Source organism: Gastrolobium bilobum, unplaced genomic scaffold (assembly GCF_033153095.1).
Source record: "Gastrolobium bilobum isolate Gb01-03AN ecotype WA unplaced genomic scaffold, APGP_CSIRO_Gbil_v1 utg17219, whole genome shotgun sequence".
In the NCBI taxonomy this organism is placed as follows: Eukaryota; Viridiplantae; Streptophyta; class Magnoliopsida; order Fabales; family Fabaceae; genus Gastrolobium; species Gastrolobium bilobum.
The window spans coordinates 162,815-178,498 of record NW_026897120.1 but is presented as its reverse complement, the minus strand read 5'-3'; the positions used below and the strand labels follow the sequence as shown (position 1 = coordinate 178,498).

The 15,684-nt window shown below is 31.1% G+C and overlaps 1 protein-coding gene across 1 annotated transcript; it reads left to right on the top strand.

The window, feature by feature from the left end:
- The first annotated feature begins 7,889 nt into the window (after window positions 1-7,889).
- LOC133304326 (putative axial regulator YABBY 2) lies at window positions 7,890-15,155 on the top strand. Its single transcript, XM_061504341.1, has 6 exons — window positions 7,890-8,122; window positions 10,127-10,246; window positions 10,683-10,791; window positions 11,365-11,413; window positions 12,209-12,284; window positions 14,775-15,155. Exons 1-6 carry the CDS (start codon window positions 8,051-8,053, stop codon window positions 14,877-14,879), a joined length of 531 nt encoding a protein of 176 aa, XP_061360325.1. The 5' UTR covers window positions 7,890-8,050; the 3' UTR covers window positions 14,880-15,155.
- Window positions 15,156-15,684: the final 529 nt, after the last annotated feature.

Below are 15,684 nucleotides of genomic sequence, written 5' to 3'. Positions count from 1 at the left end.
AGAAATAGATGAAGAATTTTATGAAGCCATGTACATGTTGATGATGGAAATCTATACATTGATGCATGTGTTAAATCAATTTTTTATTATGATGGGTGGTGAACATATTGAACGTCCATTGACTCGAAGACGAATTACTAGTATAGAATATGACTATATACATCAGGCATTGAATGAGGATCTTGCTATCTTTCGACAATTATATAGAATGTATCCAGATGTGTTACGTAAGTTATGCATAATTCTTAAAGAAAAAACTGATGAATCAAAGTGATGATGTGGATGCAACGTACATACACTTGATGATTCCACGTCAACATAGTTTTGATGATAACAAAGAGGAATGCTCAAGGATGAAGCAACATCCAAAAGAAACTCAAACAAATGTGAAAGCATGCAAGCATCAATCCAAGTCCAAAAACCTCAAAGGGTATATTCATTTAGGACTTAGGAAAAATATGTAAAGGTGTATAGATTCTAGCATTGCATGAGCTCAAGTTCATTCATCACTCATATGTTTCAAAAGAATGCATCTTTAAAGAAATGTAAAAACAAAAGGTTTGATTTGTCCAAAATTGATTTGAAAAAGGTACCTACATGATTTAAACGCTTCAAGACAGTTTCCTTAACCAATTACAAGTCATAGAAACCTTTTTGAAAGACAAGAAACTCAGAATTCGTGCAAAAAGGGTGCTGCCATGAAATATCCGGGTATTGCACTGAGAATATCCGGATATCCATATCTGGATATCCATATCCGGATATGAGCCCGAAAAATATCCGGATATGTACGGATTACAACGGCTAGAAACGACTGGTTTTCAATTGAGGTGTCATTATAAATACCCACATCAACAGTAATGAACTGTACACGACCATAGATCATTTATTGAACCTTTATTACTCATTCTAGCCTATTATTGCTCATTGTTTACTTACTTTACTCATTGCATACACTTGAGCTCATCTTTCCTTTGAAGCTATACATCTATTAGTTCTTCAATTTGTGCAATCTGTACTTTGAGAGTACTTAGCCACTTTTAATCACCTCAATCTTACTTCTTGATTTGAGAGGGGAGTGAACCCTATACTAGAGAGGTCACCAAATTCCTAAGAAAATCTGGAGTGAAAAATTGTGAGGCATCAAGAGCCCGAAGTCTTGAAAGGTTGTAGAGATTTGTCAAGCACCCTCAAGCTTGATAGTTAGTGAAAAGAATTGATCGAGCGGCTTCAGTCTAGACGTAGGTCACGGTGGTGGTGACCGAACCAGGATACATCTAGTTTGCAATCTCTCTAACCTTTAACTCTTTACTTAAGTATTGAAATTGCATTTTTAGATTGTCTTTATCCATTCACTTGCTTACTTTGTTAATCTCTACACTTGCTCTCACACTTAGATTTTTCCTTATTAAATCACTCTATTGAAGAAATAGTCTTTAAAATATCAAAGGAGACACTTTGCGAAAAGATTTTGTAAAACTCAATTCACCCTCCCTCTTGAGTATTGAAGCCACTTGTCCAACAAAAACACCTTTGAAGGATACAAGATTTATTTTCGTTGAAAAAATGCTTGCATCATTCCTACAAATTATCGGCCAAAACACTTGATATTGTGTAATTCGTAATACATTTGGCCGCTCACAATTTGCTGCAAGTGAAAATTTTCACAAGATTTTGAAGGCGTTGAATTTAATAGCATCTGATTTGATGGCTAAACCGGGATCTACTATGCCCAATAAATTAAGGGATGGCACAAGGTTTTACCCTTTTTTAAGGTATGTGATAATTATCTAATCTTAACTATTACATTTTAATTATCATTATTATAATATGTATTTTTCATTAATATAATTATTGTTATATATGAATAATTTTAGGATTGCATTGGAGCAATTGATGGTACACATATTCCTACAATGGTGAGGGGACGAGATGTAAGCAGTTATCATAATCGTCACAAAAAATTTCACAAAATGTATCAGTAGCTTGTAACTTTGATTTGGAATTCATGTTTGTTCTTAGTGGATGGGAGGGTTCAGCTCATGATTCCAAGGTAAGTATTTATTTTCTAAATAATAATATATATATTTTTTAGTTTTCATACTAATTTTATATGTATTGTATATATAATTAGGTAAATATTTCTTAGTGGATTGTGAATTTCCTAATCGAGTTCAATTTTTAGCTCCATTTCTAGGTGTGCAATATCATCTGCAAGATTTTACAGTCATGGCAATGACCCTCAAAATGCAAATGAATTGTTCAATCTTCGTCATGCATCATTGAGAAATGTAATTGGAAGCATATTTGGCATTTTTAAATCACGGTTCACAATTTTTAAATCTGCACCTCCATTTCTATTTGAAACACAAGCAGAGCTTGTGTTAGCATCTGTAGCACTACACAACTTTCTTCGCAAAGAATGTTGTTCAGATGAATTTCCAATTGAATCAATAGATGCATCTTCATCTTCAGTATCACCAGTTAATCAAGAAGATAATTTTTAACTCGATGGTGAAACCCAAGAGCTGGAACGAGAATATGCTAATGCGTGGAGGACTATATAGCTTTAGATATGTGGAAAGTTATTGCTTAGTAACTTTGAATGTTTGTTAAAAATTACATTAGATTTTATTGATTGAGAAAATTATATTAAGTTCACTTTTTTATTTATTAATATCATTGCATTTCTTTGTTTTTTTATTGACTCTTGCAATTTTGAATATTTGTTAAAAATTCATATAGTTTTTTAAAATCTTATAAATCCATATTGTCCTTTTAAATCTTATAAATTCTATTAAAATCTTTTAAAATTCAATCTTATGAAATCTTAATTGTAAAAAAAAGTCTTTTAAAAAAGTCTTTTAAATTTAAAGTCCCTCCAATTCTAAAATGTCTTTTAAAATCTATAAGATTTTTTATCTCAAAAATATTTTAAAATCATAATCCAATACACCCCTTTAATGTCAATTTCCTAATAATTTTAAATTTTTCCACGTACTAAACACCCCTTAGGGTACAATTTAGGGGAGGGAAAGATTTTGAAGGAAGTAACTATTTTTGGGAGAATACAACTTGGGGAGCGTAGTAGGGATGTAAATAGGCTAAGCTAAACTTTGACTTAAATAGGTCAAGTCTGTGTAAAAAATCTTAGGACTGACCTGTTTTTTTAGCCTGTGTAGGCCCAGATTACAAGTCTAGCCTGACCTGTATTTAAAAAATAAAAGCCTTGGCCTAGGCTTGTTAGCCTGTCTAAGCCTATTAAACATTCAATAATTAAAAAATAAATAAAATAATATTACTTTATTATTCAAAATTATTAAAATAATAATTTTATTTATTTTATTTAACATAAATAATATGATATAGGCCGACATGTAGGCTTATAGGTCTGACATGTACAAAAAAGCCTATGTTCTGTTTTCTAAATAGATTTTTTTTAAAGTCTAGGTCTGTTCTATTTTATTATTTGCGATAGGCCAAATTTAGCCTAATATAGGCTAGGTCGTAGGCCCCTGTAGGCCGGCCTAACCCATTTACACTCCTAGAGTGTAGAATATGGAGCAAGGTATAAATATTTTTTTTTTTTTGTCAAACTCATTAAAATGAAACAATATTAACTGACACTATGGGTAAATCGGTTCATCCATTAACAACAAATCCTCTTGCAGTAGGATTACACATTTGATAAATAATTAATTCTGGAGGTAGGATCATTTAACACCGGTGTCAAATTTAAAGTTTGACACCTCATCTGAAAGCCGTTAGATCAAAAAAGATCAATGGTGTCACAGACTTACAAATCAGAGTCGTTGATCTTTTTTGATCTAACGGCTTTCAGATGAGGTGTCAAACTTTAAATTTGACACCGGTGTTAAAGGATCCTACCTCTTAATTCTGATTACATGAGAAATTTAATTATAAGTATTCTATGTGTAATATTTCTTTCATATGCAATTTTTTTTTTAATACTGCTGTTAATACGAGATAGAAGTTGAACCAGGCAGGGATACCCACATTACAACTAACGCCCACCAATAATGGCATAATTGTTTAAACATGAGAATACATACATGGAACAATGATAGTTGGATATGTTGGTACACAATTATACATTTTTTTCTCATCTGTAATTAGTGATATCTATTGCAAAGCACAATTGTGGACCTAAAATAATTAGCTAATTAGCTATACAGTACTCGTCCTGGTCCTGTCCCTTTTGGGTAATATTTCCATTAGTTCTGCTACATCCCTTCGATCCATACTCACTTTCTATACAAACAAGAACTACTTCTAAATATTGTCACTAGAATACTAAACTTTTTCATATTAAATTTATCTGCCTTAAAAAATAGGTGAAGGATATTGTGACAACCAAGTTGTATTTCTACCAAGTGACTACCAATCAATTTTACCGTTAGATCGATTATATTGATCCAACGATTATATTTATTTCCATCTTTGTATGGTCATGATTCCCCAAATTTAATACTTTATATTTATTTTTACCTTTGTATGGTTATGATTTCCCATATTTAATGCTTTCACTTTAAATATGGGGAATCATGACCATACAAAGATGAAAATAAATATAATCGTTGGATCAACATAATCGATCTAACGGTGAGATTGATTGGTAGTCACTTGGTAGTAACACAACTTAGTTGTCACAATATCCTTCCCCTAAAAAATATAGCAAATTTATTGTAAAATTCAACTTTTATGCTAACTCCATAACTTTCTTTTTATCACCAATAAATGCTTCAAATTAAAGATGTTTCTAAAAGAAAGAAACTGTACAAACATGACCCGGGTATTGATGGAAATGCAGTGTTTTTTGTGCCAATGTGAACAAGGCATATGTCAAGTTTTTAGTTTCATCAAGTTATAGCTTCATTTTAATTTCAAAAGAATAAAAAAAATAAAGTTATTGCAGTATACAGAAAACCCAATCCTTATAACTTATTTGTGGCTAAGGCAAAATGGAGATTAGTGCTTACTCAAAATGCATAGGAACACCTCGATCGTATTCTTACGGAAGAAAAAAAATAACACAATTATAGCATAATTGACAAGCATATGTTATTCTTGGATTATACGTCCCCTCGTTTCTGAAATGCTGATGCAGAGTTTCAAAGGTTCTCTATTGACTAGGTTAACAAAAAATATTATATTTTTTAATTTCTTAGTACTCAATTTTTTTTTTTGGTAAACTCTTAGTACTTATTTATTATTGAATAAAATTTATAAATTTCAATGTTAAAAATAAAATAAAATAATTTAACGAGACTCACATAAATTTTGTTAATATATATATATATATATATATATATATATATATATATATATATATATATATATAGGTTCGCTTTTTCTGCAGTAAGCTCAATACGACGTCGTTTTGGGATGGAAATCATGGTATATATTTTGTAATTTTAATTTATTTCAGGATTATTATAGTCTTTATAATTATAATTTTTTAATATTTCAATCTCAAAATGACGTCATTTTGATAGTAAATCCAGATAACTTATCCGCATTAACTGCAGAAATACTTTTTTAATATATATATTGACTTCAGTATAATATTTAAAAAGTTTTATTCTCTATTTTAATTTTGCATTTATTCAACAATCATAATTTATTTACAATTAATAATTATTAATTAATATAACTCAATAAATTATAATTGTTAAATGAATAAAAATGATGAAAAGTAAAATTTTTTAATCTTACACTAAAATTAAAATATCTCTCTTATAATATATATGAAAAGGGGTTAACTTTTCTTAGGTTAATGCCGATAATATTCATTTCCTGTATATACGGATTTAGATGGGTCCAACATTAAAAAAAGAAAAAGACACATTTATCCATAAGTATACATGAAAAAAAAATTATGTTGACATAACAATAATATTTTCCTATGAAAAAACCGAAAAAGAAAAATCTAAACTACTAAGTAATTATAAATCCCACGTGTTAGATGTTCGAAATACATGAATGTGTACAGTGAGATGTCTAATCACTTTGCAAATAGTACACCGCAGTATATAATCAACCAGAGCGACATAAATGGACAAAAGCTAATTTCCAATCTTTGCTATATCTTTCGACGTCCGTACCGTATTAGTAAACGCTTCCACACACACTTTGTTGACTTATAATTTAATTAACATTCAGAGCTTTAGAATAACGTGATTTAGACAGCTAGATTTAGTACTCCATCTTAGGTTTTTGTTCTTGAACACAGATTTGAAGGTCAGAAATCAGAATAGACTTGGAAAAAGTAGTATTAATTAAATTCTTTTGGAAAAAGAAGAAAAAGTGGTTAAAACAAGTGAACCATTTGTCACCCTCTATAATAACATTTGAATGGCACAAATTTTAAGCATGTCTCTTCTTTCTGATCGCCATAAACTTTGCGACTGTTTGACTGTGTTTTAATTTTTTTTTTTTAAAACTGTTTTTGTAAAATAATTATGAAAATAGTTATTTTTTATATTTTTTTCTTTTTAAAAGTTAAAAATCAAAACAGAAAACAAAAACAACTTAGACATGTTCTCTAAATTTGATTTTAAAAACAAAAAAATAGTTATAGTTTTCAAAACATTTTTTACAAAACAGGTTTTACCAAACGAGTTTTTTAATTTTTTTGTTCTGAAAACTAAAAAACTGTTTTACGTTTTACAAAACAGAAATCAATCAGAGCCTTTATTTGTTATAATACAGGGAAAAGAAGTATTATTTTGGATGGCATAAGCTTGTGTCATTTTAGGTGTTTTACACAAAGTATGACCGGTCATATTTTATGTATAACGGAAAAATTGCTTTTTTTTTTTCTCTTCCCAGCCACATCGCTGATGTGTAAAGTGAAAAAAAGTAACTTTTCAGAATTACACAGAGTATGACCGGTCGTACTCTGTGTAAATCACTAAAAAGACACAACTTTATCTTTTTAGATGACACACACTAAACCCTATAATATAATATATAATAAGGTTTTTTCTCTCTTATGATCTCTTAAAAACATTCGAAGCATTAATATCTCGCCCCCCTCGTCCGCTACAGAAAGAAGCCAGTAAGGTTAGAGAGATGGGTCATTCCCACCCACTCATTTTCTCAATCATAACACATCCAGACCCTTTACCTTCCTTTCCCCACTCACTGTTACTGTGTGTTTCACAAACACGCGCACAAACATTTCAAGAATTTCTTAACAATTTCCTATATATATAAATTTCTCAAGCTGCCGGAGATACAGTTATCTCCGACTACTAAATCATAACCGTACAAAGATGAATCAATGGTGATAAAAGAAGAGAGAGAAAAAGAAAATCATAACCATTCAAAAGTGAATCAATACATATAAGAAAATAAATAATCAAAATGACGTAGTTTTGGGGTGGCCGGAGATAAATTTATCTCAAAAGTTTTGGGGTGGCCGTATATATATATATATATATGAGAAATGTTTTTCCCATATATATATATATATATATATATATATATATATATATATATATATATATATATAAGAGAAGAGATATTCTCACTATCAAAATCTTTCACTACCAACTTACTACCTATCTAATCACCATTAGATTAACCTTTTCTCTATCTTTAAATTTTTTTTAACATTCTAATGTGATGAGTAATAAATTAATATTGAGAATTGTTGATAGTTAGAATACCGTCGCTCTATAGATAATCCATCTTTTCTTCGTAATTCTGTAGCCATTAACCCCACTCTACTTCACTGCCTTTCCCCGACCAGACTAGTCCCATCCTAACCATTGAGATTTTTGTACACATCCTCTCTCTCTCTCTTCATTTAACAAAAAAAAAAAAAAAAAAGTTAACAAAGTTTTTTTCTTTCTTTCTTTGTTTTTATATTTCACCTTTATGATTCTCTTTCTTATATACTTCTGTGTAAATCCTTGACCTATAGCTTGTTCACTTTGTTTCAGTCAAGGAATTCTCTCTTGTGATCTGCGTATAAATCTACTAAGCACACACACACACACACAAGTTAAAAAAAAAAATATATATGTCAATGGACATGATGGCAACCGAACGTGTTTGTTATGTTCACTGCAACTTCTGCAACACCACTCTAGCGGTACAGTTCTGAATTCTCCTTCTTCTTCTTCTTTTTTTTCCTCCTTTGTTTTATATTTTTCAAAGCTTGTTATTGTACCTTGTTTTTCATCAGCTAATTTGTCAAAATACGGGTTTTCTATATTTATCGAGATCACGAAAGCAAAGAATATTAAAGAAGGGTCACTTCCCCAAGGAGTTGGAATCCATTATTGAAGTGAATTTCTTGACTGGAATTTACCTTAGATCAAGAATTCGACCCCTATCTTATATTTTATGAGAAAGTGTAACTGGGTTTTGCTCTATAACCTTTATTATGCTAACAAGTTCAGCTTTGGAGCTAATTTGGTAAGAGGTAATAGCAGAAGAAAAGGAAATTCTCGAAACCCAGCACCTATCAGCAATTGTCAATCTTTCTTTGAGAAACTAAGGCATATCCTAATTTGAGATGTGAGAAAAGAAATTTGTGAACCAGAATAAGCAATTTCATGATGTTTATAAACAAAAATGCATACACATAAGAAATTGAAGGGTTATGAATATGTAGGGCTATTCCAAGGTATTAGGGTTCTCCTAATATATATGGAGTCCTTTCCCATCTTATTATTTATTTATCAAGTTTTTTTCAAAGAATATATAGCATCCTATGATCTCATATTCTATATGATATATTTATATATATATATAAAGTCTAAAGCTAGCTGTTTGAGTTTATTTTATCAGGTTTTTGTTCTTTACTTTATGTACTTAAATCTTCATAAATAAAAATCCATGTGATGGCACACAGTGTAGTTTCTCTCTGATGAGTGATGAGGGGCGAAGGTGGGTATTCTGTTCATCATGATTTGCCAGTGAAGCGTCAATTTTTTTGATGAGCAAGTATTTTTCACAATTTCAGACTTGTTGCTTCCTTTAAGTACCGATACAGTGTCCTCTCTTTCTTTCTACAAGAACTTGTGTGGAGATTATGACTTCTATAGACAAATCCATTGAAGCACCAGAAAATCCTATGCTCTTTCTCTTCTCTCTCTCTCTCTTTATTTTTTATTTTTTTCCTTTACCTTTCTCACCTTTCATAATAATATCTCTGTTGAAATTACTCCTTTTGAGAAAGCATTATATATATATATATATATATATATATATATATCTTTCTTTCTCTCGTCCTCAAATGGAGATAGATCTTAAACACTGTACAAAGGTGGAGCAGTAAATTTAATCTGATGATATTCATGATGATCACTTTTCTTTATTCATAGCCTGTATCTGTTTGGTAGCAGTAATGGTTAACGGTGCTTCATGGCCTTTATGGTTTCCGTTCCAGTCATGTCATTTTCACTCTCTTTCTCTCTCTCTTTCTTCCTCGCTATGAGCTACAATTTCTATCTTTTATCATCTTGCCTTGTAGTGCATGTCAGCACAAAAAGTGTTGCGCACCCACAACAAGGAAACATATATTGTGAGAGTGCTAACTTTTAAATTAGCTATGTCAGGTTACTGAGACCTTGCTGCTATAAGACCTATTGAATGTGATGCACTCACTCTTCCTAAGTTGGACAGTGTATACACACCTCATAACAGTGTATACAAAAAGTACTCCTAGCTCCCTCATAATGAAACAAAAGATTACTGCACTTACCTCCCTCTCTCAACCTTATTTGTCTTCTTCAACCTTTTTCTTCTGCTTCACCAACCATTTGTTTTCTCCGCTCCATAAGGAATGTGATAGCTTCAGTTGATCTCAAACAATATTGATACATAAGTAATATAATATTAATTTGTTGAATAAACAATTATTCAACAATGAGATATATATCAGCTTTTCTGTTATTTATGTAATTATGATTGAATGTTTGAGGTTTTGCAGGATTAGATCGAAGTTTGAGTCTTTGATTTCCTTGTGTTTGTGCAAGAGAGAGAAGGATTATTATTTAGATTACCTAATTAATTTGTAGCTACTAGGTAGTGAAATTTGAAGTAGTACTATATGTTTTGTTTTGTATTAATCCCAAATGGGTATTGGCAGGTTAGTGTTCCATGCAGCAGTTTCCTCACCATAGTGACGGTTAGATGTGGGCATTGTGCCAATTTGCTATCAGTTAACATGGGAGCTTCACTTCAAACACATCCCCCTCAAGACCCTCAGGTATTTCAGTCTCTTTTGGTTCCTTTTCTTTTTTTGGACATTTTTGTATATATATGACCTTATGGATTACTGAATGAATTATTATACTTATTTTTTTTTCTTTTTTTTTAAATTTACTCTCCTTTTGCTTGGTTGTGTGTGTGTGTTTGTGCATACGTACGGGAATGGATTCTCTCATGTGTGATTTCATATTATCTGATCATATGAAGGGTTCTTAACCGTTGATAAACAAATCAACGGTTATTTTTCCCAACCTTATATTCTAATATTTCTTCTCTTTCATCTCTTATCACTATTCATTTATCTCTCGGTAGTTCAGAATCCTTCGCACGACTTGATCATGTGAAATCACACATGCGAAGGGATCTCCTCCCGTGTATGTATATATGTGTTTATCTTATTAATTAATTTTCTATTGTTGCTAATTAAATTACAGAAACAGCACCTAAGTGTTCAAGAGCCAAGTATCAAGGAACTGGGATCATCTTCAAAATGCAAAGCATTACCGGTAGACCATGAGCAACCTAGGGTTCCTCCAATTCGTCGTGAGTCACACACTCTACTTTTGTTCTCTGTATTTAGTTTATGGCATAATTTCATGATGAATCTAAGTTTGAATGAGTTACAACCCGGTAGGTACAATATACTACCTAGCTAGGCCAGCCTGAACTTTTTCGTCTTAAGGACAAAAAGACTCACACTACTTACTCCACAACTTGTAGAAGCTAATTAATGAAAGCAAGCACAACAAAGTCATCATTGAAACACTTGTCATAATACTCAGTTTTTCATAAGAGTGGGCGTCCATCTCTCAGAGTATCCAATTTTTTTTTGGGGTACAAAGGTACCCATATTGGCCTATTTTTTTTCTTCATCAATTTTATTGTCCCCAACCAGATTGTGACCTTACGTAACAAAATTGACCCATCTTTAATTGATTGCAGTGATGCTGTGCCCTAGAATATATAAGCTTATAACAGTACTATTCAGTTAAACTTAATTTTGGTTGATGTTAGAAAATCATGTGATTTGAAATTGTTGATTTATGGCGTTTATATTTATATTCTATGCAATCTGTTCAATATTTTGAACTAAATAATCTCGTGTGATTAACACAGCTCCTGAGAAGAGACAACGTGTTCCTTCTGCTTATAATCGGTTCATTAAGTAAGTATCACAATTTCGAATTTACAATTTTGAATCAACCTCCAGGCATGTCCCATTCTACTCTTACATGGTGTATATCTACCTATTATAATTGATATATGTGGATGAGTAGAGTTTGTGGTCCCATGATGTTTTTAAAAACTAGTTGAATATGAGAAGTACTAATAATGAAAATGTTGATTCATAGTTCAATTAATATAATCGGTTATATATACAATTGTATATAAATCATTAGCAAGTTAAAAGTTTGAAACGATAGAAGCAAAGAGAATGGGTATAAAAAATTTAAAGCATCATTATAAAAGAAAGAATTCTTGAATTTTTAAAAATAAAACAATTTTAGACAATTTTGGACCATATAACCTGAAAACCACCTGAATATCGTTGGGAAATAGTAAATGGTTTTTTTCTTTTTGAGATTTCTTCCCTAGCTGATTGATTACTAGACTAATCTGGTCGAGCTGGACAGGATCACAACAGTAGTAAATTAAAGTTTTTCCTATCAAGTTTTTAATATAGTTGCGTACCTAAAATTGAAATTCGAAACTAGTCAAGCTGGAACAACAGGTTGATAAATGGTTTTTTTTTATATATATATATACATGATAAATGGTTTTTTAAAATGTTGTTTATGGTGTATTTTAATTACATGAAAGATTTGTGGTCAACAATCAGTTAATTTTTTTTAATAATTTACTCATAAAAATCATTGGTAAGATACTAGTATATTATATATGTACATGTGGTTTCATTCAACAGAAAAAGATAACAAGCCTTTTTGTTTTGTGGTTGCAGGGAGGAAATCCAAAGAATTAAGGCAAGTAATCCAGATATCAGCCACAGGGAAGCATTCAGCACAGCAGCCAAAAACGTGAGTCTAAGCTTTATTACTATTTTTCCGTTTTTTGCATATGCATTCTGGCATATGAATGCATGAAAGTTCCATATCTAATTTTTTCCCTCACATGTATGGATTACACAATAAGAGATAATTTTGTCGTTTATCTGAACTCGGTGAAGGTGGCAATCCAATATCCCTACAATTATTGTAGAAACTTTACCAATTAAACCAACTAGCGCCTTCTTCGAGGCTGCAGGTTAATATCGAACTTTGGTGTATAAAGGGCAACTAATCATATCCTTCAACTGCCACTCATAATGGGGTTTGCTCTTATTTAAGTAATACGGTGGTGATAAATACAAACTGACATGCATGTGTAGTGGAGTTGAGAAATATTAATCAAGCCATGGTTTCCATGTGATAAACGAAATGACAAATAAAAATATCTATTAAATAAATTAAGCTTTGTAGTTATCCGGAAGAAGCATTAGAATTAATGTATTAAGATTTAAGATTGTCATATATAATATTCTATAGCGAAATGACGCATAATCGTATGCCATAAACCACTTTATTTGTTATTTCAACATTGTATAAGCTAGTAGCTTGTTTAACCGAGACAAGGAGTACTGTCGATATGATTAACATATAAGATTCAATATTTTCCTTCCCTAAATGATATTAATTTGACTAACATATTACATAAATAATATACAATCATGTTAATATTATATAGGGTGGTGGTCTTTACGCATCCCCTTTTTCTTACACATTTAAACGTATCAGTGTTCAATAACCGCACAATGTTGGTCACAGAATGAGGTGATCCAGCATAGATAAGTGGGCTTGCATAACATGTGATTATAACAAAACTTTATTTATCACAACTTTCTTCCACTAATTATTTTTTAAATAATTAAAAAAAAAACATTTTGCAATACACTTTCTCTTAATTTTTTTTCCCAAACAAAGTAAGGTTTAAGTAATGGGTGAAAAAAATGATCTGTGAAAACCATTTTAAGAAATCATCAATAGGAAAACAATGATAGTACTTTTATACCTAAATTCACACACTTTCTTTAGTCCGGTCACTTTTGATATATATATATATATATATATATATATATATATATATATAGAGAGAGAGAGAGAGAGAGAGAGAGAGAGAGAGAAAGAGAGAGAGAGAGAGAGAGAGAGGAGGAGTGAGGTTGCTTTAAAAAAAAATTAAAAGGTAATAAGTGTATAAGGTAGGTGTATATATATGTGTTTACCATTTAGATTAGAAATAGTGCTAATTACTGTAGGACAAAGACAAATACAAGTAAGATTTATGTAATGGATTTGGACAAAATTATCCTTCCTAAATAATATGATCATAATGGCTTAGCCAAGGCAGTACGAAGAATATGATGACATTCTTTTAGGGTTGATCTTTCGCTTTACTAGATGTTAAAAATTTAAGTGTGTTTTATATCAAAAAAAGAAATAAAAATTAAGTGTGAATTTTAAGTATATATGTGTATAAAAGAAGTTTTACATCGAAAAGGAATGGATAGAGTGTGAACATCGTAAATGGAAGGACTCATGAGTCTACTACTTTATGTTGAGTTCAAATGTATTGTCATTTGTCAATAGTATTTCTTTTCAAGTTCGATGTAAGTGAATCACCTCGGTAATTGAGTTATTCTAATTCCAACAATGGTCTTAATTAGAGTCAATAATTTGATTCATGTCTATAGTTATGATTTCTCTTAGTCTATTATAAGCAAATCAGCTAGATTTTTGGGCTCTTTGTGTGGACTCATACTTGAGAGAGATAATTTAAATGTGAGTTCAAACATATATGTGCATAAAAGAAGTCTCATTAATAATAAATGAAGTGAAAAAACCCTTGAAGTTGTCAACTTAAAGTTTTCAGTTAAAACAGAACGTTAGACTTACTATTATGATTTCTTTTAAAAACCATTGTAAGCGGATTACCCTAATTCCAACCCACTTTAATGACAACTATTGAGTATCCTAACATTGTTCAAATACTAATCTTAATAAAGTTGAAAGCAGGCTGTTATATTTCTTTAAGTTAGATATAGGTCCTAGCAGAATTTTACGAATCACTTTTCTTGAACCAAAACTTGTAAAAAATAACACTATACATTGTTTGATATTCTTGTTTTTATATACATATGTATTCTTCCCTTGTTCATGATGGTTTAGCCCGAAATTTCATTTTTTATACATCTTAATTTGTACGAGAAGAGTATTATCTTCTTTTTTTATACAACTGAGAATTGAACATATAATTTAATACAACCTATCTAAATCCCTCACCACTAGATCGATCCTAGTGGCCCCAGAAGAGTATTATCTATCACAACTTTTGTGAGCCAATTTGCTGCTTGTTATATCCTATATATATTCCTCTTGACTATATATGGTATACACTGTTATGTTGTACTAGTATATATCCATTGGTACAATTGTTTTTCCTTTCTGATTGTCTCTTTTTAAATGAGTATGCAGTGGGCACATTTCCCTCACATTCACTTTGGGTTAAAGCTGGATGGAAACAAACAAGCAAAGTTGGACCAGGGTGACACTACTCAAAAGTCTAACGGAATCTACTGATATAAATACAAGTTTATACATCCATTATCATCTTGGTTTTTTATGTGCTTGACCTAAATCAATGAAAGATGAGGTTGATCAAATTTCCCAGTCAAACAACTGCATGGGAGACACTCCTGAAAATTAACCTCACCCTCTCACCCCATGTTTAATAGTATTTGTGTTTCCCTTTTCTGGTTGTTAAGAAATGATTGCTATTCTAGTGATTGCATTATTATGTTGAACTTAGGCACTTAAGTATACATTATAAGTTCCTTCTATATTATAATAATGTGTCGTCCTTTTTTTATTAGTAGTAATATATATATTTCTCTTTTGGATGATTAATTAATTGCGAGTTAACATATCAAAGGACGAATATTGCAACTTATTTATTCTTTTGATGATAAGCAATGAAGCACACAATGTCACACCCTAGAGGACCACTACTTGAACAATGTTTTTCTTCTTTGAGATGTTTACCGTTTGGCTCTTTTTGGGTATGTGGTGCTTCACAAAGAGGGACAATCTTTTATCCGTTATGTTTCGTATGTGTTTTCCTCTTCTTCTTCTTTTTTTCCCTCTTTTTTTGGGGGGTGTTCTTCCTTGGAGTTTTGCGCTCTGGGTTTATTTGAACTTTGCGATTCCACAACCCCATAAATAAATAAAATCAAATAGCTGTAATTGTTTTTTTTTTTCTTCCTTTCTTTGATTGATTCTTTTGTTCTTCTTCCTAGACCGTCTTGTTTAGTTAATGCAATGCAGCCTTCTTAAAAGGACAGCATACAGTGCAGGTGTTGCATGCATGTCTTCGCCTGTCACGTTT

What these genes read in the sequence shown, in the direction of transcription:
- LOC133304326 (XM_061504341.1), top strand. Translation starts at nt 8,051, where the DNA reads ATGTCAATGGACATGATGGCAACCGAACGTGTTTGTTATGTTCACTGC. An exon ending in TCTGCAACACCACTCTAGCG is followed by an intron (nt 8,123 to 10,126) that starts GTACAGTTCTGA and finishes GGGTATTGGCAG; the next exon opens with GTTAGTGTTCCATGCAGCAG. An exon ending in TCAGCACAGCAGCCAAAAAC is followed by an intron (nt 12,285 to 14,774) that starts GTGAGTCTAAGC and finishes ATGAGTATGCAG; the next exon opens with TGGGCACATTTCCCTCACAT.